The 24,047-nt window shown below is 40.1% G+C and overlaps 1 protein-coding gene across 2 annotated transcripts; it reads left to right on the forward strand.

Moving 5' to 3' along the window:
• The first annotated feature begins 1,077 nt into the window (after positions 1-1,077).
• Positions 1,078-22,891, forward strand: ahctf1 (AT hook containing transcription factor 1). 2 transcript variants are annotated; one of them, XM_026171260.1, is made up of 40 exons: positions 1,078-1,349; positions 3,635-3,761; positions 4,613-4,763; positions 4,899-5,001; positions 5,111-5,291; positions 5,465-5,672; positions 5,856-5,972; positions 6,115-6,199; positions 6,356-6,506; positions 6,626-6,758; positions 6,865-7,046; positions 7,205-7,266; positions 7,418-7,546; positions 7,699-7,789; positions 7,986-8,075; positions 8,468-8,608; positions 9,294-9,398; positions 9,767-9,863; positions 10,014-10,137; positions 10,249-10,305; positions 11,103-11,249; positions 11,451-11,641; positions 11,745-11,889; positions 12,040-12,171; positions 12,297-12,444; positions 12,591-12,741; positions 12,858-12,965; positions 13,220-13,364; positions 13,522-13,737; positions 13,953-14,637; positions 14,777-14,953; positions 15,267-15,372; positions 17,008-17,129; positions 17,231-17,520; positions 17,781-19,520; positions 19,806-20,079; positions 20,275-20,445; positions 20,523-20,587; positions 20,880-20,965; positions 21,707-22,891. In XM_026171260.1, the coding sequence occupies exons 2-40, from the start codon at positions 3,641-3,643 to the stop codon at positions 21,903-21,905; spliced, it is 7,626 nt and encodes a 2,541-aa protein (XP_026027045.1). In that variant the 5' UTR covers positions 1,078-1,349; positions 3,635-3,640; the 3' UTR covers positions 21,906-22,891. The 2 variants fall into 2 exon arrangements, with proteins under 2 accessions (XP_026027045.1, XP_026027054.1); XM_026171269.1 differs by having other exon boundaries at positions 1,078-1,208.
• The last annotated feature ends 1,156 nt before the right edge of the window (positions 22,892-24,047 follow it).

Genomic DNA, 24,047 nt, shown 5'->3' on the forward strand with positions numbered 1-24,047 from the left:
AGTGACGTCAATAACTTCCCGCAAATCTGTGAAACTAAAAGTAACAGCCTGTTTTGAAAATGTAAGGAGTAGAAAGCACAGATAATTGCTTTAAAATGTAGGGAGTAAAAGTAAAAATGTGTCAGGACAAAAATACTCAAGTAAAGTAGAGATACCCGAATAGTCTACCTATGTACAGTAACGAAGTATTTGTCCCTGCTGTCTTTTTGTCAGAGGCACAACTGACACTCGTCTCCACCCACTCCACCCTGACTTGATGCCAGCAAAATCATGTATCTTCACTACCTTTCCTTGGAGCTTAACTGTTATTATAGAGCTTTTGCTTTGCCTTTCTGCCCCCGCATTGGAGCATTTTCACCACACGGCATATGATCCGTGTGTTGACCCTGCAGCTAAAAAAAAGAAAAAGAAGAAGTTTGATATTGCAAAGTCATGATCTTTCCGGTGTTGTGCCAAAAAGTGATTGTCTGCCAAAAACTGATTTCCGGTATTTGCCAAAAACTGATTGCTCGTATTTAAACTGCTATAAGTAACTTGTTGGGCTATAATAGGTGAAACATATGTCAAATGCATCCCTCATGGATGACATAAAGTCATCTTGAGCCACAAACAACATTCGTGTAACAAGGTAGAAGCCGCAATCAGTTTTTGGCAGTGACTTTTATATAACCTTTATTTATCCAGTTAAAAAAAATCTCATTAACATTAAAAATGTCTTTTGTAAGAGTAAGTTGGCCAAGAGGACAGCAGAAATGGCAGCAAATATTACAATATTTCTGTAAAAATATTTTAAGTGGGGATAAAGGACCGGATTGGTTATAATGTAAGTACAATAGCAGAGAGTTGTAAAGATACTTGAAAAACAGATATTGTTTTAATTCTCTATATAACCCCTTTGTAAACCCTGTTCACCGAAGTCTATTTACGAACATACGTAAAGATATTACACATAAAAAAAATACACAGAAACATTGGAAATCAGTTTTTGGCAGACAATCACTTTTTGGCACAACACCGGTTTTGGTTTCTATTGTTCAAACAGAAGCAATGCCCAGACTGAGGGGGGCAGCAGTGCGTCCTCGATGTGTGTCTATTCTGTCGGAACCACAGCGAGGAAGAAATGCGTCAGAGCACTTTTCGACTGTGGAAATGGCGCTCTGCGTTGTTGGAGCCTGAAGTCAGAGGATCCTTTCGTGCTTGTTTGTCAGGTGAATCTCCTAGAGGGCTATCGGTAGGAGAGGTACTTTAAAAAGCAACGGATTATGACAGAGGAAGAAAGGAATCGAGATAATTATAAAGGAAAACGAACCAATTGTGGCTCTGATATAGCCATCAACATTCTCGCACAGGTAGTGTAAACGTTGGTAGCAAAAGCTAGCGGCACATTGCCTCACGTTTTCCAGGTCAGCTTGGAAAGATGTAATCGGGCCAGCTCGGCTCACTAAATGAGTTTATGCCGAGTAAATCCCCACACAGATTCACAATGCGGGCGTCACTTGTGTTAAATAGAAACTAACTCTGCTGCGGTGCTGCCAGAAGCTACAAGCTAACTGCGCTGTCTGGCGTTACGTTTTAACTGAAGCTAAACCACCAAAAGGACATCAGTCCACCTATATACTCAGATTGAAGTAAAACAAGACTCGTCGCTGACAGAGCTGTGTTTTTGCTAAGATGTCAACAATGATAAATGCCAGTTATAGTTATTAGCTGGGGTGGAAAAAACAAACATACCGCAAGTTAGACGCACACTGCTAGCACAAAGTTAGCTGCGTTAGCGAAAGTATTGCTGTACCTCGGGCTAGTTTAGCTAGCCACCCTTACTTTACCTTCGACTAGTGGTTAAAACGTGATGGTTTTAGTTTCAGTCACCGCTGTAGTTGACTTGTTGTAGCACAGACCTGATAGTCTACATGAAATGGCAACAACTTCCAAATAGTTAGTTATGCAGATGGCTAACCTTAGAGTTAGCTTTCTTAACTTTAAGGGTGAAATTGAATAAACTGTAATCCTGCATAACCTTGCAAGCTAACTCGGTAACCTGCTAATGCAAGTGTATCAAGGCTACTACTTATTGTCCAGCACTAGATAACACTTGCATTGTTTCATTTATCTTTTTAATTTTATCACCATTGTGCGTTACTTAGCAATGTAAACAAATGTTTTGATACCATGTAGACGCTAACGAGCCAGACAACATGTGGTTACTGTGGTTTATGGAGCTATATAATGTTTTTATGTTGTCTCACATTTTTCATCATCGCTATATGTACATGTTCTGTCTTGTAGAAAGTTGAAAATGTTAGAAATGCATATAGGTGTCACACAGACTTGACAAATGTTGACACACGTGATCGCTATATGTTTGTTTGTTGAACCCATACGTGCTTTTCAATAGTGTTTTGTTGTTCTAAAAACATTTGCCTCCGACAGAGAATATATATTTATTATTTTGTAAATGTTATATCTGTGTGTTCAAACTCATGCCCTGGCATGTGGCTGCTGGACTACAGGCTTGTTGCGCGGGAGTTCACTTGAATCCAACGTGTTTCCTTATGTGGCCACAGGGGGCGGTATTGGGTACTATTGTGCAAACTAAACGTAACAGACGAATTTTTGTCAGCACTGTATACACAACAGAGTAACGCAGATAATGCTATCTTAGTGGAGCACTAGTGCAATGACGGGGCCAGTCGACGGCATATACATGAGCGTACTTGTGTTAGTCATGGTAATAACATGAACTAAACATTAAAAAAAATCTGACACGAGTAAAGTTTTAGGAGTGGTCTGCACTATGTAGAGGAAATTGGAGTATACAGCTTTTGAACCACAAAATAAAATGACCTTGAAATCTCTAGTTTACAGTGCTGTTGATGTAGACCTGTGAATTTACATGTTTTGGTAGTGTCAGTTATTATGAACAGGGGGGGGAAAGGCCACTTGAGCAGGTTGGCTACTCTATTATTGTAATAGCGCTTTACTTCTCATCTCACTGTGAGAAGAATGTGCTAACAGATGTGCAGCTGTATGCCACGAGTTGTGGATTGGAAAGCAAGCCCATTCTCAGCCCCAGCTGTCCAAAAGTTTGCTGACAGCATATTTCCTGACAACTGGGGGGGCGCAGGCAGTGTTTTGAAAGAAAGACCTCTTTTGTGTAGAAACCTGGTCAAGCACATAAACCCCAAAGTGGTTTTAGGGATTAGTAAGGGTTCAGGAGGACTTTTTAATTTGTTTTAATTTGTGTTTACTTAATGAGCGAATAGCTTGGCTAGGGTAATATGGAAGGAGGGAAATAGATGTTTTTGACTATTGACAGGGTTTTTACTGGCTCAGAATGCGCCTGTGGGAGATGAATACATACAAATCAAGCCTGAGTTTGTTTCCTTATTTGACATAAATATGTGCATTTTATTTCTGACCCCTTTGATAAATAAAATGTCTGTCTTTTTTGTGTAAATTCAACCCAAATTAACAAAATTGGTTTTATAATTTTCCTTTTGGCTCTGCCCATTTTGTAAGCTGCCCCCCAAAAAAATCTAATAATAGTTTTATCATATTTGGCCAAAAGATTGGGTGAAATGTAAATAAAATAATCTTTTTAACATTTATTTATTTCCTTTTTATTTTTATGCAGTGAACAATGCATGACCTGACTGCACAAGTCACCAGCAGCTTGCTGCCTTTCTCAGGAGTGACTGTAGACGCTCTGGGGGAAGATGAGATTACGCTAGATTCTGTTCTTCATGGGAGGTTTACCGTTGGTAAGAATATTTCATTATTATTTTAAGCATTTAACAGCCTTTTTTTCTTCTCTCTTATTTGTAATAGCAAATAAAGGATATGAAATACAATACCATCATCGTCATATGAAAACATGTTATATAATGAACTATTGAAACTGTATCACCCGGTGGGAAAAGAATCACTAAATAATACATGAAAATAAATCTGATGAGCTACTTGGTTTATGACAGTCTGACATCAAGAAAAACATTTTTTTTTCTTTTTGTCCAAGTCACTGCTTAATCTGCATGTTTAGGACATGTGGTGTATATTGTCTGACCTTTGACTTTGACACACTTTACTATTGGATGGATTTTTGGTTTGAAAAGAATTTCAGCATGTTCTTGCAAACAAATAAAAGAGCAGATAAGTTATGAATGGAAGCGCAAATGGTAACTCATCTTTCCAGTCTTCCATCCATGAACCAACTTTCACTTTGCAGGACAATAAGAATTTCAAGAACTTGCAACATCATAAAATAAAGGCAGACAGCGATCCAGATGTTAAAGCTGATTGTTTCTTAAATATAAAAATCCATTCATACACACACATAGGTTTTCATTTCTTTTGTTGTTTTTAGTATTTTTTTTGTTAATTATTTTGCTTCACATAATTCTTTTACCGTGTAAATAAGTTACTGATGTTGCAACATCGGGTAATTAAAAGGGAGGAAGAAAATCACCTCAAAATCAGACATACCAAAAGCCTTTTTAAAAATGTTTATTTTTTTGTAGTAATTTCCTGCTTTATCATCACAAGGCTAGCTTTCAGCTTAAACTGCACAATGACCTGCAGCTTTTAACTTTTCTGTCCTTGTCTGTGTATGTAGGTCGCAGCGGGTTGGCCTGGCTGGCCTGTGGACCCCATTTGGAGGTGGTCCATGCAGTGACAGGAGAACGGCTGTCTGCATACTGCTTCAGTGGCGGAGGGGAGCACCCACCCAATGTCCTTGCCGCCAGAGACTTCAGCTGGCTGAAACGGTTCGGGCTTTATTTCATGATTTATTTGGCTCATTTGGATGTGGATGTAATCAGTGAAAGTTCACTATGAAGTGCATACATAATAAAAATAATGACAGTGCAAATGTTAAGTCCTCTGCTGGTTAATTTTAACAGGTCTGGTTTGCTGGTTGGCTTGGAGGAAACAGAAGGCAGCGTGCTGTGTCTTTATGACTTGGGACTGTCAAGAGTGGTGAAGGCTGTTGTCATACCAGGCAGAGTGGGTTGACCATAGTTTTTACTATTTTAACATTTAGACTCAAGTTTCTAGAACTTTAGTTAACGTGAACATTTTCTGTTTTTCTTTTCTAAAACTCTCTTGCATCTAGATCACAGCTATTGAGCCATTAGTGAATTATGGCGGAGCAAGCACGTCAACACAACACCTTCACCAGGGTTTGCGCTGGTTCTTTGGAATTGCGGCCGTAGTAACGGATCTCGGTCACGTACTCCTTGTGGACCTCTGTCTCGATGATCTTTCCTGCAACCAGAGTGAACTTGATGCTTCAGGTGAGAAGTTTCAACGAGGAAGTGACGTGTACTATGCTTTCATACTTTTGTGGATGTCTGTACTTTCTGTTCCCATTTCACCTTTTCATTGTATGCAAACATATTCTGGTAACTAAAGATTGTCCTTTTTTTTTCTTAAAGAATCTCTCCCTTTATATTTATTCTGTTTGCAGACCTGCAGGTAGTGACTAAATCTCCTGCAGAAATCCCCAAGCTAAGAGAAGTCAGCACAAGAGAGGGCAGACATCTTTGTCTCCAGCTGAATGGACCCAGTGGAGTTGGAGCCACAGCTCTGCAGTACATCTCTAGGACCAACCACCTGGCAGTAGGATTTTCAGATGGATACTTACAGCTGTGGAACATGAAGACTTTAAAGAAAGAGTGAGTGCTAGTATTTCTTCCGACTTCTATCCGTAGACTTTGTGTAAAAGATGTGTTTATTTTGCAAGTTGTAGTTCCCACTAGAGTCAAAACAGTAAGAATAGCATGTTTAGCATATATATATATATATATATATATATATATTTATATTTGCATTTGCCTTTCTTCCATTGTTTATTGCAGATACCACTCACAGTTAGAGGGTGGCAGGGTGCCTGTATATGCCTTCACTTTCCAGGAGCCAGAGAACGACCCCAGGAACTGCTGCTACCTCTGGGCGATCCAGTCTTCGCAGGATCTGTAAGTTTTGCCTTTAACTCTGCTTTAGTTTACAAACAAGTATTTTTAAGAACTGCTTCCAGCCAGACTGTGTGTGTGCATTTGTTTGTTTGTGTTTATTTCAAGTTCTTATTTTCCTCTGCATCCTTTTACTCCCACACAGTGAGGGAGACGTGGTCACCCTGCGCTTGCTTCAGTTGGCCTTCAGTGAAAGAAAGTGTTTAACTTCTGGAAAGATCCTCTATGAGGTCTGTATTGCATATAAGAAATAAATGTATATTGATTTCAAATAGTGAATCCTATACTGGGCAGATCCCAGCAAATGCACAGTGTATTCCTCATACTAACTATTAATAACTGTTACATCCTTTTTTAAAACATTTTTTTATCTTACACTCACACAGGGTCTCGAGTATTGTGAGGAACGTTACAGTCAGGATTTAAGTGGCACGGCTTTCCCTCTCCGGGCACAGGCCACAAACACCCGCCTCCTGAGCTGCCAGACTATTGAGAAATTCAGACCTCATCCTGACAGGGACGACAGCATGAATGAAGGTATTTAAAAGCACTGAACCCTTCTTTACACAGCGTATCTAAACTTTATCGTCTTTATTACTTTCTTCAGTCACTTCACACCACACTTTTCATCTATCCTCTGTTCTTTCCCTTTCCAGTTGCATCTCCAGACACCAGTGTGTCCATCTTTACCTGGCAAGTCAAGGCCTACGGCCAAGGAAGTCTGTCTACCTACATCGGGGTTTTTGACATCAACCGCTGGTACCACGCACAAATGCCAGACTCTTTAAGGTAAGTGATTTCAAAACATTTGTTGTGTTTTCATTTTTTTATTTTATGCATGTTTTAGTTTAGTATATTAATGTAATGCATTTTTGTACTCGTTGTTTTATGGCAGAACGGGAGAGTCTCTGCAGATGTGTCCATACCTTGCTGCTTGGTCTCTGGATCCAGTGGTGCAGATGGTATCTCCACATGTCTTCCTAGATGTGGTGGTACATGAGCGCAGCCTGAGCAGGGGCCTTCCCTTCACTTGCCCTCCACCAGAACAGTACTTTAACCCCACCACTTATAACTTTGGTAGGTTTAACACAACACATGCACCACAGCCTTGGCTTGGAAACATGCAAAAATGTAAGCTTGTATTAGCCTCTAAAATGCTTCTTTTTGAATTATAATATGACAAATGAGTTTGGTTTGCTTTTCTCCCTCTCTCTTCTTCCTTTCTTCCATTTCAGATGCTACTTGTTTGCTCAACTCTGGAATTGTGCACTTAACATGCTCTGGGTATCAGAAAGAGGCAAGTTTCTTGTTGTTCACCTCATCATTGTTTTGGGTTTTTTTTGTTGGTGTTGTTTGTTTTCTTTCTCTCTCTCTTAAATATATAGGCATACATTGAAGTTAAACTTATTTTAAACCCACAATCATTTCATTTTTGTCATTAAAACCAGACCCTGGGTTTTTTGAAGAAAGCTGCTCCTTGTTCCAGTGACACCATCTCCACTAGCTACTCTCACTGCCTTATGTCCGGCCTACTTTCATCCCGTCTGGCTGACACCCAGCCATCCAGCCTGTCTCAGGTACATGCAGACTTGTGAGCGTCACGTGGACCCCACTTTTTTACTTCCTCTTTTTGTATAGATTATTTGAAAAAAGATTTTCTTAAAAATTTACAAGTGAAATATTCTTTTTTTTTTTTTTATTCGTTTGTATTCTCATCTTCGTTCTTCAGGAAAAGCAGCTTGATGCCATCTTGTCTACAGCGGTGGAGACTAGTTCCTTGGGACTGATAACTGGTTGCATTAAGCAGTGGACTGCAGAAGGTACAACTAAAAATAAGATTTATTTAAACTGCTCATGTCACCCAGTTTCACGGCATACATGATAGTTATTCACAAAGATACATTTACCTGTTGCATACTTGTATGTTCTATTAAATCTGTGCTAAACTCTTCTCTGTACAAATTGTAACCACCTATATTGATGTTAACGCCTCCAAATTCTCTTCTCCTTCAACAGAACAACCAGGCTCTGCATTGAATCTGCGCTACATCCTGGATTGGGCCTGGAACAAAGTAGTTCAGACCAAGGAGGAACTGGATGGCATCTGTATGTTTTTTTTGTTTTTTTTTGTTTGTTTGTTTGTTTGTTTTTGTTTTTTAAACATGTTCTATTAAATTAGAAAGTTACTTTTACAAACCGGATGTTTAACTACATTTCAAAAGTTTCTCAACCTTCAATGTGTACTAGTGATAAACTAAAACTATATGTGTATAAATCTTCTCCATTCCCTTTAATACATTTGAATAGATTTGAATTCATATGTTTGCATAACCCATCTGTGCAGCACCTTTCATTAGATACCGGTACATGTTTGCTCTATTCCTTGTCAGAATTTTACATTATTTGTGAATGAATATTTATTTATTTATTTATTTACATTCCTGTGCTTGTGTTTGCAAATGTATTTTTAATAGATCCATTTATGTGATCCTCTGCAGGTTCACCGCTGTTTGACAGCTCATCTAACTTCACAGACCCTCAGACCATGCAGCTGCTGCAGCACACTCAAAGACTGCTGAGTAACCTCAGTGCCATTTTCCACTGTCTGCTCAGTGAAGCTCAGGAGCTCACACAAAAAGGTGCCCTGTCCACACAGTTGCATGTACAACTTTTATATTTTGCTGTCGTGTTGTTGAAACTGCTTTAACTGACATGTCAACACATATTGGTACTTATTGGTACTTTTAAGTTGTAATGCGATATCCTTTGATTAGTTTTGTTTAGAAAGCTTTTATGAAGTTTAGCCATTTGTGTATTTTGATTGGTTAGCTCTTCTGGCCGAAGGTCCAATGAGCACTGTACCTTAAAAGTCTCCATCCAGCCACAAGAATTACTACTCCTCCTGGAGTGTTGATCAGATTTTAGTGAATCTTTGACTTTGTCCATGACTACAGGTCCATATCTAGAGTAGAATAACTAAAAGTAGAATAACTGCTGCCGTAGTGTGGTCAACAACCTTATTTAATGGACTGCAAAAAATGCCTGCAGTTCTTTTTATTGATTTATCAAAGCCTTTTGACACACAGTTGTGGTTTTGGTGTAGGGAGATTATTTTGTCCCGAGTGTGACCTGCATTTGTGATCCAAGGAAGAGAATGGATGGATGGGATTTTGATTTTCATTAGATTGTGAAATAGAGCCAAACAGTGATGACAACAACATATACAACACTTTCTTTTCATACTTTACACTTTGTAATAAACTATGATTTGTCATGGATCGTGAGCTCCTTTGTCACTAACATTCATTTATGTTCTTGTTTCAGGTCTGGTGGGTTTAATGAACAAGAATATGGTGTCCAGTCTCATCTCCAAGTATGCTCAGGTGGTCCTTTGGTTCTGTCGTACTGGCTTGCTCCCTGAGGGTTCAGGTAAAGTGATGCTGTCATACGTAATCTGAAAATGTATCAAATGAAACCCCTATGAAAAAATGGAAAAGCATATATTTTTCAAGAGAAACACATTTAAGACCAATTAACAACGTGTCACTAAATAAGTGAATATAATAAATGTGAGAGCACTTAAAAAAACGACTGGTTTTGTTTATTTCTGCAAAGAAACATGTCCGTTATAACTAACCCCTGGTTATTTAAGCAAACAAGGAGGACTAGGTTCTTGGAGTAACTAGTCCACATGTCTTCATTAGTTTGTTTATTTGAACTTTATTTTCAAATTATTTGCAACGACTAGAAAATTATTGCTGTATTTATTTAAAAAATGTTTCTCCTTACTTTACTAGATGATGATGCTCTTCAGATTTCCAGGCCTTTCTATACTCACTCGGTCATCAGCAACTATTACACCATACGCAGGGAGGAGCTGACCAGGCTGGCCAAGTGAGTAACAAAAGGAGTTTGGGTGTACATGCATTAAAATCTAGGCCTCCTTTATAACAAACGCAAACGTCTATGAGATGTGCCCGTTCCAGGTTTACGAGTTGTCTCCTGTTTTCCTTTGATTATGCTGACCACCTGCTGTTTTCTCAGGGGCAAGTGGTGCGCAGACTGCCTGATGATCGACGGTTTAGTTGGCCAGTGTGGCGAACGCTTGACGAACCTGTGGAAAAGGGATGAAGGTGGAACGGGGCAATACCCACCACCTACGCTGCATGTAAGAATTTAAATCTATATTTTACTTTATTCATTTTATTTTTAAACAAACAATACTTATTATTTAATATGCTTTTATAATTTTTAAGATTCTCAATTGTGTGATTTGCAGGCCTTGCTTGACATATATCTGCTGGACAACATTGATGAGGCTGCAAAACATGCGATTGTATCCTTCAACTCATACTGTCTGTTTACAGAATCATATATCTTCAGCATGTATGCATTTTAACACTATATACACAACTGTTAGATTGTTAGTGATTATTTTTAGACCATTAACTTCAGTCAACTTCAGTAAATATTAACACAGATGACCATCTTAAGCACTAATTTGAACTAGCAAAACAGGCTATCATCATTTGTTTACTTCACTCATGTATTCAAACATTTTCACTTTATAGAGTGAGATGGTGAAAACGCTGTTCATATTTTCATATCTTTATTCTTATGCTTTGTATGCTACACATTCATTGTATATCCTCCTGAGAACTGAAGGAAAAAAGTATCTTTCAGTTTAATTTTTATTGTCCACTGCAGAGGACAAAATGAATTGGTCGGGTCTCAGGAGGATATGACAAAGTAATGAATTATAGGCACTGTTATGCTGCTGTTTAAACACTTATTTACAGTTAGACAATACATTCCAGTGACCCTAAAGTGGCAATGCACTAAAAATGTATTTACAAACAACAACATACACATAACATAGACCTAATGTTGCAGTTAATTTTGATTTTAATTTTATTCCAAATAATATATATAGTTTCTAAGGATTTGAGCGATTTATAAAAATAGTTCCCAGTGGCTATATTGACGTTGATAATCCTGCTATCCCAGGTAGTTTATATGGTATATTTCATCAGCACATCTAGAAATTGGGGGAACGGACACACGCTGTGATCATTATAGTGAGATTTTAACTTGATTCCTTTTGCTTGTATGAGCCTTGACCTGTTGTTCCAGGTGATTTACCTCTTGTTAGATGTCATGTACTCCTTCCCCAATAAGGACGGCGCATCAGTGGAGTCTTTCCCCACAGCTTTTGCTATCCCTATTGGACTCATTAAACTAGTACAAGGCCTATGGCTCCTGGACCATCATGACCATCAGGTAAAAGCATTGATTGGAAACCATTATTATGCATCATAAGCAATAGAAAAGAATGGGTTTGCGTGCTGCGTCCTATGTGAAAAGGCCTTTGCTAACTCAGAGACATGTGCATGTATAATCAGACCTCATGATGTGACAGGTTTTTTTTATGTTTATCCTTCAGTAAGTGTAATGTTAATTCCTTCGTTTTTTCCTCATCAGAGTTCGTTTGAGCTTCTTTTGCACCCAGCCGCTTCTCAGTTTCACTTTGAGTGGCAGCATGAGCGCGTTCTGCAAGCGCTGATGTGCCAGGGCCAACAGTCAGTGGCTCTACGATACTTCCATGTCACAAAACCTGCGGTTTCCAACACTTCACAGGCCAAGCTTTGCCTGTCTGTGCTGTTGCACAACAGGTACGTTTAATGCATTAAAGTATTTATTAATTCTTTTAATCTCTTTACAAGGATGCAGCAGCTGCTTGATCTTCATTAACCAATCTGTTTGCCCTCCCGCCAGGTGTCTCATAGAAGCATGGTACCTCCTCCGGCAGCACTCTAATCGCCTCAACATGACTGAGCTGCTCGGTTTCCTGTATGAAAGCTGCCAGGAGTTGGGCCTCATCAAGGAGCTGCTCAAGCTGCCCCTGGGCCTCAATGAACAGGTAGAGAGATGGTGAAAGCACTGATAAAAAGTTGGTTGTGAGATTTCTGATTTGTTTTCTTATTTATTTATTTTTAATTACATTGTAATTGTTTCACCTTTGTATTTTTAAATTATTGCTTAAATCCCTGGTTATTGGTTTGTGTTTTAGGAATGTTTGGAGAAGTTTCTCCAGGGGACAGGTGGTCTCCAGAACAGAGAACTACTGATGGTTCACTACCTTCAGCAAGCAAACTACATCCCTGCTCTGCAGCTCAACCACACCCTGAGAATGAACTTAGTGGTATGTTTGACATATAGAAGCTAATAAAATGGAAATGGTAGAAATTCTGTGACTATTAGATTTATATAGAAATAAGCTTTTTCTAACCATGTTCTCTTGTTTGTGCTTTTGTTTTTTAATCATAGAACGAACGAGACCCAAAGCTTAAAGAACGATCCAACACCAGGAACACCATCCTGGATCTGTATGGCAAAGTTTTACCGAGAGTTCAGAGGAAACTGGCAATGGAGAGAGCTAAGCCCTACCAACATCCCAACACCATCCACAGAGAAGGTAATGAGACGCTTCATGTTTGTAGCAGTTCACCTCAGTGGAAACCTGTTTTCACAGGACTGTGTTGAAGCATTTACAGAGTATCATAATAATCCCGAAGAGGGTTATTCAGCAAATGCACAATGTTTTTTCTTTCTCTGTCCCAGTGTCCCGGCCACAGCCACTGTCAACCATCACCAAAAACACTGCTAAAGAGAAGGTAATGTCCAGGGCTGGTTTTATCAACAATGTCCTGAGCAAGATTGAAGAAGTGTGGTTAGGCAAAGGAGCTACACCACAGTGCTCTCCTGCTAACAGGTCAATATAAAATACTAAAATTGCATCTTGAAATTAACTTTTTTTAAAAAAAATAATTTGCATTTTGATTTATTTAATTTGCTTATTGCAAATTGTTGCCTGGTCATTTTTTCCAGCCCCAGGGCAGCTGAGGTTCCTAGCTCTAGCTCTAAGCCATCCTCCATTGGCCTTCCTGAACCATTCCTTGGAACTCCAATCACCATGACCTCCAAACGAAAGTCAAGGTACATCAGTGAAACTGAATCGTATAATACGGATTTTACCGATCATGAGGGGGAAACGTTGATATTAACTTGACGTGTTTGTCCATCTGGCACAAAGCTGTCTTTCTAATTTATTTTTTCATTTCTTATTTTGTAAAGATGTTAATATTAAAATATGTTGTATAAATATTAAAATATCTGGTTATTGTACTCCACGTAATGTTAAATTTTGGTAAGACAGTATCCTAAATTCATGTTTGTGTTCCTCCTCCCAGGCTGATCGATTTGGTGGTTCATCCTTCCTGTCAAACACCTCGGCCTCTTCTCAGCCCTCCCAGACCTCCCAGTGCCTGGGTTTCACCCAAGAGTGTTAGCAAAGCACCTGAACTCTGTTTGCTGCAAACACCTCAGGTTGTCAAGGTCAGTAGATGAATTTAGAATTGCTTGTTGTTATGTAGTCCAGGATTACAGTATTCATATTTTCTATGCTTTTTGTGATATTTAATAGTTTATGATAATACTGTGGAGTATCTTTAGTATTTTGTTACTCACACTTTTCATGTGTTTTCCTCGTCAGCGAGCCCGGGCCTTGGCTGCTTCTGGCCCAGTCTTCTCAGCCTTCACTCCCCAGTCCATCCTGCGCAGCAGCCTGAGGCCCACACCCGTTGCCACGCCTTCTGCTTCACCAGGTCGCTCTATTACACCTCCTAGCCGCAGCAAAGAGAACCGTATCACCTTTATTGAAGAGTCAGAATCCCCAGAAGTTGAGAAGGGCATCCGATGGACTAATGGGGTAAGAAAAAAAAGGCACACGTGGAACACACAGAACCTCTTTTTTCCATTTGTGAGGTTGGAGCTAATTTTAGCTGAGCATGTTAATAGGGGAACCACCTGGCTCCTTTTTTTTTTTTTTTTAATTATCTTAAACAAGAAAAAAAAAAATAATTGTGCATTATGATGGTCTAATAAATAAACTGTGTCTTCCAATCATCTCTGTTTTTTCTGTAGATGGCAGCAGACAGTGAGATTAGTCGGCTGACCAGAAGCTCGGCACTGTCCAAGGCCACACGTAAGACCTGGTCATTACAGCCTGCTGAAGAGGAAGAAGATGGAGATGAGGAAGGGGAACAACCACATGTAAAGTTCTTGCCTTCAGAAGGTGGAATTCCCTCACAGCTGAAACGCTCCGAGAGCGAGTTATCCTCCGCCCTTGAAGGCGCTGCAGAACAAAAACAATCGGATGCAACACAAACACATCTTAGTTTTAACCTTGACACCAGCACAACATCTGTTCGGTCAACAGACACCACTCTAGAGTATTTTGATGCTCCTCTTTCAATAAACAATGAGGAAAAGGATGGACATGTCAGTACAGAGAAAGATGATGATGATGATGTAGTGACGGTGAATGTTAAATTCTTGGCTGAAAAAGAACCCGCGGCAACAGCCGAGGTAATGGCCTCACCAGCAACTGAGCAAACCCTTCCTCTGACGTCAGAGGATTCAGAAAAGGAAGAAGATGACGTAAGGGAAGAAAATACACCAGAGGATGTGATGGAAGTTGATCTTGACCAGGAGGCTAAAACTGAGGAAGAAATTCAGTCTAATAAAGAAGATGATCTGGACGTTGAGTCAAGCACCAAGCAAGATGCTGCCATTGTTGACCAAAATGAGACATCTATTCATCTTCAAGGTAATTTATTCTTATTTGTTTTTTCAGAACTGATTTTTGGAGCAGGTTGCACTGCACCGAAATCCAAAATCATGATTTTGAAAATACGTTTGGCAGTACTTCTCTCAAACATTGCTTGACAAAACATGTATTCTACTAGATCGTGACCAGGGAACTGACAGCGCAGACTCTAGCACTGACGCTGAATCTCAAGATCTCCCAGTTAGAGACGAGGGCCGGGATGTCCAATCAGAGGCCACAGAGTTCAGCGAGCATGCTGAACCTCCTGGACTAACTGAAACGACAAGTGAAGAGGCAGATCTGGAACAATCAACAGGTCCACATTTCAACTTATTAATCTATATTGTAACTGATAAAGTTAAACGATTTTACCACATTAGATTAGACTATAAGGATTCGCGATACTCGAGGTGGTAAAAGGTGTGAAGAAAGTCTTCTAAAAATTGTTGAAGACATACTAATTACTTTTATCTGTTGGTTTCAAATTAAAATTACTTCAGATTCCAGATTTTTATTATATTGAATAATGATTTTTTTTCTTGGGCAACTACATGGTAATGATGGTGATTACTGTCTTTTTGTGTTGTTTCTTTAAAGTTTAATAAAGTTGCTGTTTTTCCTTCCATCAGATCTGACAGAGTTTGTTCAGAGGCATCTGTTTGGTAGTGATCTGTCTCCTCCACTCACCCGCTCAGCAATCCACAATACATCACAGAACCAGCCTTCCTTCAACAGGTAAACATAAAAAAAAAACAAGAGAGTCGTTTAAACTCATAGCTACGAAGGAGTATTTAGGGTCACATTAAGAAAAGAAATATTATTGATCATGTTGAGAATAAAGTCAAAATTCTGAGAATTAAAATTGCTATAGGCTCTGAGTTAGTGAAATCGTACTTCAGAATCGGTTTTAGTGACAATGAATGATGTCTCTTTTAGCACATTAACACAGCAGGGTGATCAGTAGTGGTGCAACGGATCAAAAATCTCACGGTTCGGATCGGATCACGGTTTTAAGTCACGGATCGGATCAATTTTCGGATCAGCAAAAAAAGAAAAAGACAAAATTTTAACATTTACTTATTAACTTATTTAAGTATTTTTTGCCTATTAAAACATTCAACTCAAGACTCATTCCACGGAATTATATAAAATCAAATTAAGGTGCAGTATAGGGCAGTACAGGGCTTTGTATCTACTACTCCGCTGTGATATAATGAGTGGTCACGGTCACGTGGCTTTCCGTTGACCTGGAGGTCCACCCATTTGTAGTTGCGCAACAGAAGATGCCTGGGACAGTTCAGCCATAACTTTAAACTTTTCCTGCTCATACATGCCTGGGTACGATCTTGTCACTGAAGTGGACGCGCAACGGGATATCATAGCATGGCTCAAGCACGTTCATCATAGTTTAAACCCCTTGTTTTGTACAAGGGAATACGGTCTCCCGTCTGCAGCTAAACACCCCAGTAGCTTTTGTAATAGCTTTAGCCCGGTCAGAGTGGGCAGCAAAGGGCTGCTTAAGTGCCGCAAACTCCTCTGCTCCTCCACTTGGACCGCTAGCGCTGGCCATAACGATCGCTTGACAGACTGACCACGCGCACCATACACATACTTTTTTTTTTTTTTCTTCTTTTTCGAATCTTCGGATCACGTGCGTACCGAACCGTGGAGTGGGATCGGTTCGGATTACGGATCAACCGTGATCCGTTGCACCACTAGTGATCAGTATAAGGACGCTGAAAAGATGGTGCAGTCGGAAAAACACAAACTTGCAAGAGTGGGTTGGTAATGGACAGTTGTGAGGTTAGCGACTGTTAGACCCTTGTGCAATTAAGAGGATGTATGTTGTATCACAAGACGGCTGATCAATTTGTTTCACTAAATGCTCTAAACAAACAATTTTGTAGAGGATGTAGCAAACGTGGCAGTTTGCACATTTCAGCTTTATTCTCAAAATGATCAATGATATATTTTTTTCTTGATGTGGCCCTTATACACCTCCGTACATAACCCATAAGGATACGATACAATAAAGATTAACTGTAAAACCGATCATACTAGATTTTTAGTCGTTGGTTCAAACATTCAGTTCTGTGTTTTTTACCAGAGGAGAAGGAAATGTTTTTAGGAACATAACTTGTTTCATTTGCTTAAGTACTGAATTGTTGTTTTGGTGCCAGGACCAAAGCTGTAGTTTATCCAGGTTTTGAGAATTAAATCTTGACTGTTCTAAAGGAACAAGAATGATCACAATCTGTTTACCAGTCGGTGTACTGCTAGCATGAGTTTGTTTCACAGTAGGATGTTATGTAACTCGGTCTTGTTGTTTTCAAGAAGTTAAAAATGGCTGTTGTTCTCACTCTCTCTCAGTGAGCCTTTAGGTAAAGATGAAGAGGAGACGCAGGCCGATGCTGAAGCTCCCCCGATGTTTACCACCCAAAAGTCTGCTGCTTCTGTAACCTCCTCAGAGCCAACTGGCACCGATTCCCACTGTGAGGAAAACTGTACACGCATTTCACATCAACAGTGGTGCTATTAATATTACAGTGCTGTTTTACAAATTTCTTCTCTGCTTCTGTTTAATATCTCATAGCTGTTGTGAGCGTCAACGACAGTGAAGACCTTTCTAGCTCTGGGTCTGAAGACGAGGAGGATGAAGATGAGGAGGAAGTGTCAGACCAAGAAGATGAGGAGGAGGAAGAGGAAGAAGAAGATTCTGGTAGTGAGGTGGAGATCATTGAGGAGGTCCCGGGTACTGACAAGCTGCCATCCCTCCAACCCAGTCCATCCTTTGTACAGCAGAGCCACACACACTTCTTGCAAACACAAGCGGAGCAGGAGGCTGCTGTGTTGTCTCTGATCACCCCAAATGCAGAGATGAAGGTAACAAATGTAGGCCTGAAGGGTTTTGTGTGTCGTGTAGTAGATGGTATACAATCTGAGCAAGTGGAAATTCATTTGATTATTTTAAAAATGTAGTCATGTGTAAATATTTAGACACATTTGCGACTTTTTCATTTGAGGATTTTTTTTTTTCATTTTCGTCAGACAGAACAAAATGTTTGAATACGTCTTGTTTGTTTTTTAATTTTGTACTTAAAATCTTTCATAAAAACTCACTTTCTGTGTTTGCTTATTTATAGATGGTAGATGAGGACATAGAGGGTGAAGTGGTTATGGTGAGACTTGGGGCAGATGATGGAATGATGGATCCAGATGAAGCGGTAGAGCAAGGATTGCCATACATGGAGCTCAAACCTTCTACCACCCTTTTGGTACCCGTGGAGCTCGTGGAGGGACAGCACGGCCTGGTTGATGGAGCTCAGATGGATCTTCCTGAGCTTCGTCCAACTGTTGTGGCTGATGAAAGTCACGGCAGTTTCTCCTTGATGTTGGATGTGGATGAGGATGGAGATAAAGGGATAGGCATACTACCTATGGAGAATAATTTGCAATCGTGTGACCCTTCGATTCAGTATCAGGTTATGGATACTAATGAAATTCTGGCCAAACCTGAGGTTATTCTTTTGAGCACAGAGGACCAGGATACCACCCAGTGTGAAGAAGCCTCACAAGAAGAGATTGAAATGGTTGATGGGAACTATATAGATGGCACAGAAATTGTTCAACTCCAAGCTGACTTTGAAACTGAATCTACTGAAGCAAACCAAGAGTCAGATGATGCTAAAAAGCAGAAGGCTGCAGAGTTGGTAATGTTGACTGAAGACCATGAGTCTGCTGCTGTTTCAGTCTCTGTCCCAGCTACATTGGAAGAATGTCTTGCAGCCGTGGAATCTCTGGCACAGGTAGAAGCTGCTGATGTAGCAGTGGAAGCAAAGGACAAACACCATCCTGCTGAGGAGCGGGAAGAGCCTGAGGAGAATGGCACTAGTGCAGAAACGGAGCCTATCACGGAAGAAGAGGAGCTGCAGGACCGCAAATCATCAATGGAGGCAGACGAGGAAAAAGATGAAGAAATTAAAACGGAGAAGGAAACGCAGCAGATAGGTGAGGGAAGCACGAGAACAGATGAAAGTGTTGAAGAGAAACCTGTAAAGCAGGCTTTGAGCTTAAAAAGTGAGCTGGATGAAGAGCCTGTACAAGAGCCTACTACCTCTCAGAGGAAGAAGACTCCTTCCACTCCAACACGGAGGATGACGAGGGGGAGGATGGTAACTTTTATCTCTCCTCTGTCAGAGGAAGCAAATGAGCCAGAGGACGACAGGGAAATGGAGGACACAAAAACAAGCACTCTGGTCCCTGCGTCACCGAGTCGTACACCTAGGAAAGGTAAACAGGCTAAAGAAACCAAAGTCCCAGCCAGCACACCTCGAAGAAGTACCCGCAAAACACAGCCAGAGCTTCCAAAAGAAGAGGACGAAGAGGTTGAGGTCATGGATAACAATACTTCAGTTGCGTCAACCTCCAAGGCATCGTCTCCATCCAGACGTTCGCAGAGGGTGGCTGCAACAAGGACCAGTCAAAGGACTCAAAGTGGCAGTGAGGTGTCTACAGCCACAGATGATGAAGTCAAACACGAGGAGGAAGTTACCGTAATAAAACCAAGTCGACGAACAAGCTCAAAGATTCCAACCCCATCCAAACACGCAGCATCTCAGGTAAAGACTCCGAGGAGGTCCAGCCGAAGGATTACGAGTAGCACTGAAGTGGTGGCGACGCCGCTTGAGATCGTGAAAGAAGAACACGAACAGGATGAGGTGTTTGCCTCTCCTGTAAGACGGAGCTCCAGAAGGACAAAGACGGAAGCATCAGAGACTTTGTCCACTGTGCTGGAGAAAGTAGAAGACAAAGAAGAGCAGCTTCCTAGCCCTGGCCGGACAACTCGACACTCAAGCCAGATTAGCCTAACTGTATATCCACAGGTAAGAATTCAGAAAGCTGTCTATAATCTGTAAAACTGATATGCTGAACCTTGTAGATTATATTTATTTAACACCAGGACTACAAAACTGCACAGATTATGTTTGCAGATAGGCTGCTCAAGTATGATCTTAATATTTGAAGCATATTTCATGAAATGCTTTTATTTTCATTTTTGATTTTCACCTCTAGTTATCATGCATGCCTTTTTATATATATATTTTTTCATATTACATGTTGCAATCCCAATCCATCCATCGTTCATTTTTTACATTTAACATTTCCAGGTGAAACTGGTTCCTGTGTCGCTTTCTAAGAGTCCAGAAAAGACACAAGGAGAGACGACTGCTGAAAACGCAACAGAGACAGGAGATTTACACGAACCCGAACCGCCCAGAAGTGCGAGTCGAACCAACTCCCGTCGCCCCACTAGAAGCAAACTTTGGGACCACCCAGAGGAAGATCTTCCCCTTTTGAACTCACCGTTGGAGGTGGACTCTAAGACTCCTGTTGCTGATGCCCTTATCAAGAGACTTAAAGATGAGGAAGAGAAGCAGGAAGGTATGAATTTAACTTAAAATATGGCTGTGTGGGAGAAGAAAAGAACAGTCGGTGTGAAGCTGTATGTACCAACGAGTTCAAATTAGTGAAGATTACAAAGAGACTGAATTTATTCTACTGCATGCTGGTTTAACTTGTATGATGTGCATGTAGAATTCAAAATGTGTTGATCTAAAAGTGTAACCTCTTAAACAGATGATGCCATGGTTAAGAAGGCGCTGAGAACAAGCAAGAGGAATAAAAAGTCATCAGTGGAGCAGGTTCACTCCCTGGGGAAAGACTGGCTGGTCCCACAACCTGAGGATGATGAATCCAGTCCAGGCGAGAATTCATTCATCTATTCCCCCTCGCGAAGACGAACAAGAGGTGAGCCGAGTATCAGTTTCTTCATATTTATTTATTTTTCTGTAAATGGTTGTAACCCTTTGTTGTGTCTGTGTCAGCCCGAAGAGCAGATTCCTCTGAACAACGTGAGGCGCCCGTCACTCGCAGCAGAGTCAAAGTTCAGGTAGGAACTTCAACTTTGTTCACACTTGATTTCTTTTTCTATCCTAAAGATAACGAATCTCTTTTTTTTTTTCTCTCTCTCTCTCTTTGCATTTGTTTATTTTGTTTTTATATATCTCCCCCGTCATAGTTATTCTATCAGTTATGAGCCTTTGAACCAGGATGTTGGACGCAGCGCACACAAGAGTTTAAACCACTGCTCTACAGAAGCTAGATAACTAAGGGTTGTAACAGAAGTACTGATGAATGAAATGAAAGCTCTTTTGAAGATGCCATTTTTCTCTTTTTTCCAGGATGAAATGTCTTCAGAACATAATGTAGAAGTCGAGAGAGACGCAGGCGCTACTAAAAGCAGCAAAACAAACAAGCGAACTGCCAAGTAAGAAACTACATCCTACACCAAAACGCGGGCAAAAATACAGCGTCATAAAATGAAAGTAAACTATAGATGGATATATCTAGATATCTGTCATAGATAGAGACAGAGAGATATATAGATATAGAGAGATAGATCTAGATAGGTGCAGGAAATGCCGCATATATATAAAGTAATGTTCATAAATAGTAAATAGAGGCTGAGGTTTCCTGTTACAAGTCTGTACTGTGGTGGTGTTAATGACCGAGTTAGCAAAACAAGTAAAAATACTTGCATACACAGGTCACCAAGAAGGAAAATTTATTATTATTATTATAAATTATTTAATTTATATTCATATGTATGTCAGTTGTATCTGTGTATTTTTCTATTTTGTTTATTTAACATCTATATCAGATTCAGAATACTTTATTGATCCCTAGGGGAAATAATTTTTTGTTACAGTGCTCCATTATAAACAAACATTAACAAAGACAGACAATACACTAACTAAGAATAGCACAGTATATACAGGCATATATATACATAAAAGTCACATATTAACAAATAAAATGTGCAAGAAGGGTGTAGCTGTTGCAGTAAACAGTGTGTTAAGTGGATGAGTTGCACAGGGAGATGGCCACAGGCAGGAATGATTTCCTGTGTCTTTCAGTGGTGCTTTTCGGTAATCTGAGTCTTGGCATTAATACGGATTATACATCACATTGGCAGGTTTTATTTTAACTGAAATTTCCATCCCCCCAGATCCAAAGCTGTCGCAACGCCGCTTCCCTTTGCAGAAGTCGAACTGATCTCGCCTCTGCCCAGTCCAGTCGATTCGATGCCACGAGCACCGAGGAGGGTTAAAGAGGGAGAGGAACCGACCACCAGCAGGAACCTTCGACGTAAACGTGTCTTGGACACAGTTTTTACAAAACCTGTCACGCGGAGGAAGAAACTATAGGAAGGTTTGCGGCGGTTTTTAACCAGTGAACCTCAGACGGCTGCATGGACATTTCAACCACCTCAGCTGTGAGCTGTCAAATAAAAATGTATGCCCGAACTCGAGACAGTCGCATTTCCTCAAAAGCCTCACAGCGCTGCAGATTCAAGATTGACTTCCCTGTTGGGAGGAAATCAAAAAAGCAATGCAGGCAGAAAAATCTATTTTTGGGACAAGGCACGCTGGTGGTTAGCAGCGTGTGAGAGACTATATTTTTGGAGTTTACATGTACTTCTTTAACTTGATTTCATTCGCTTTTACGTCTGTGGCCATTTTGTGCTCGATGTTCTGCTGCAGCCCTCGGCCTGATTCTCTCCACGCAGAATGACTCAAGGGAAAGCAATCATTGTGGATTTTTAAAGGCTCCCATTAATACAACCAGAGACTGAAACGAACTTGCCTCTGATTTAAAGAGGTTTTATTTACATTCTTTTAAAATTTGTTGTTGTTTTACTTTTAAAAGTTCAAGGCCTGCTGTTTTTTCTATTTAAGAAGAAAAGCAACCAACCCAGTGGAGATACATTTCTACTGCTAAATTTGTATATAGTATTTTGGTTTTTTTGCTATGTTCCAAATAAAGTTAATAAATAAATAATAAACAGTTATGTTGATTCTGAATTTTTAAGTGTCTCTTGAATGCATTTGGTCATCTAATCATACTGCCTATGCCCTAGTCTTAAATTAAACTTGATTTAAGAGATATTCTGTGAAAGACAGCACTGTTAGCACGTTTGGACTGTAAAATGTTATGGGGTGTTGTATATTGTCTAAAACACAAAACAAACTTGCACAACGGTTTGCTTATGTAAAACTTGATTTGGGACATGTTAATAGGTTTGATTAAATTCATCGTAATCAACATCTGACACATAGGCTATTTTCTGATGAATGTAGTAGAATGTCTTATTTTTGATGACTGCTCTTTGATAAATATGGCAAAGCTTGAATATTTGTGTTGCGTCTTTCAATTCAGTGCAATTCACCAACATAAAGGTACTATTTGGTATTACCAGAAAGGTGGTTTTTTTGGGATATGTTGCAGCTCAGTGATGGAGTAAGAATTGAATGTCAGCCTCCTTATGGCCAGGAAAAATCGGTGGTTCCTGTTTGAGTCTCTTGATTGGAATGCAACACCCGCAATCACTGGAAACCACTTTTGTTTGCAAGGTGCACTGCAGCCAGCCAGGTTCTCAGACAGTTTGGCAAAAGTTTGCAAATGACTGCTGTCACATTTATAAATGCATATTGCAATCAGTCAGTCTGCACCAATCAGAGCAACTTGTCTGCAACGGGTCTCTTTCAAACGGAGGATTTGACTCAATTTGTTGTATACTGGTTTTGTTGTAAGATTGTTGCCAAGTACCTTAGCAATTTAACTGCAAAATTACAATCCTGGAACAACTACCACACTGTTTATGGAGGAATTTTTCCATTTCTGTTTCGGTCTACGAGGTTCTGGCTGATTTCTGAATGTAAGCCATTAAAGGTGTGAAGCTGTTTACCAGCCGTGCATTTGTAAACTGATAGCAGGCTTACTTTGATTTCTGTTTGGTTGCACTAAAATCACTTTGAACACAGCAAATGACCGAAAGCTGCTGCTAACCTGGCCCCCATTTTCAAATCAACCATTTCAAAGCCGAGAAGTTCATATGTTCGTTGCACGTGGTCGCGCCAGCGTCCAACCACAGTCTTCCTGGGTGTGACTGTAGCATTACTGTGCTTTTAGCTTTTGATGCTGATTTTTAGACCTATCACTACGGTGGCCCTGAGAGGCCAAACGGACTGCAAAAAGAAAAATGCTGTAAAAAGAAAACACCTGTTTTCTGAAGTTGCAGTCCGTTTGGCCTCTCAGGGCTACCGTACTATCCCTATCTTCTTCCGCAACCCCAAATTTTTACAAGAACATGTTTTAAATGTCTTGCCTGGCTTGTTCCACCATCTTGTGGCAGAAATGGGTATTACACACTACGATACAGCCCTTCAGTTTCAGTCTGTATCAGTGTAACACACACATATACATTTTGGATAAAGCAACAGAAGGGTTTTTTCACATTCTCCTGATAGCTTCAGCTCATTTTGGATTTAATTTATTTTGAAAGACAA

The sequence above is a fragment of the Astatotilapia calliptera genome, chromosome 1, assembly GCF_900246225.1.
Source record: "Astatotilapia calliptera chromosome 1, fAstCal1.2, whole genome shotgun sequence".
Lineage (NCBI taxonomy): Eukaryota > Metazoa > Chordata > Actinopteri > Cichliformes > Cichlidae > Astatotilapia > Astatotilapia calliptera.

Coding starts and splice junctions, on each gene's coding strand:
- ahctf1 (XM_026171260.1), top strand. CDS start 3,641: ATGCATGACCTGACTGCACAAGTCACCAGCAGCTTGCTGCCTTTCTCA. Junction 3,762..4,612: donor TCATGGGAGGTTTACCGTTG/GTAAGAATATTT, acceptor CTGTGTATGTAG/GTCGCAGCGGGTTGGCCTGG. Junction 13,738..13,952: donor GCATCCGATGGACTAATGGG/GTAAGAAAAAAA, acceptor TTTTTTCTGTAG/ATGGCAGCAGACAGTGAGAT.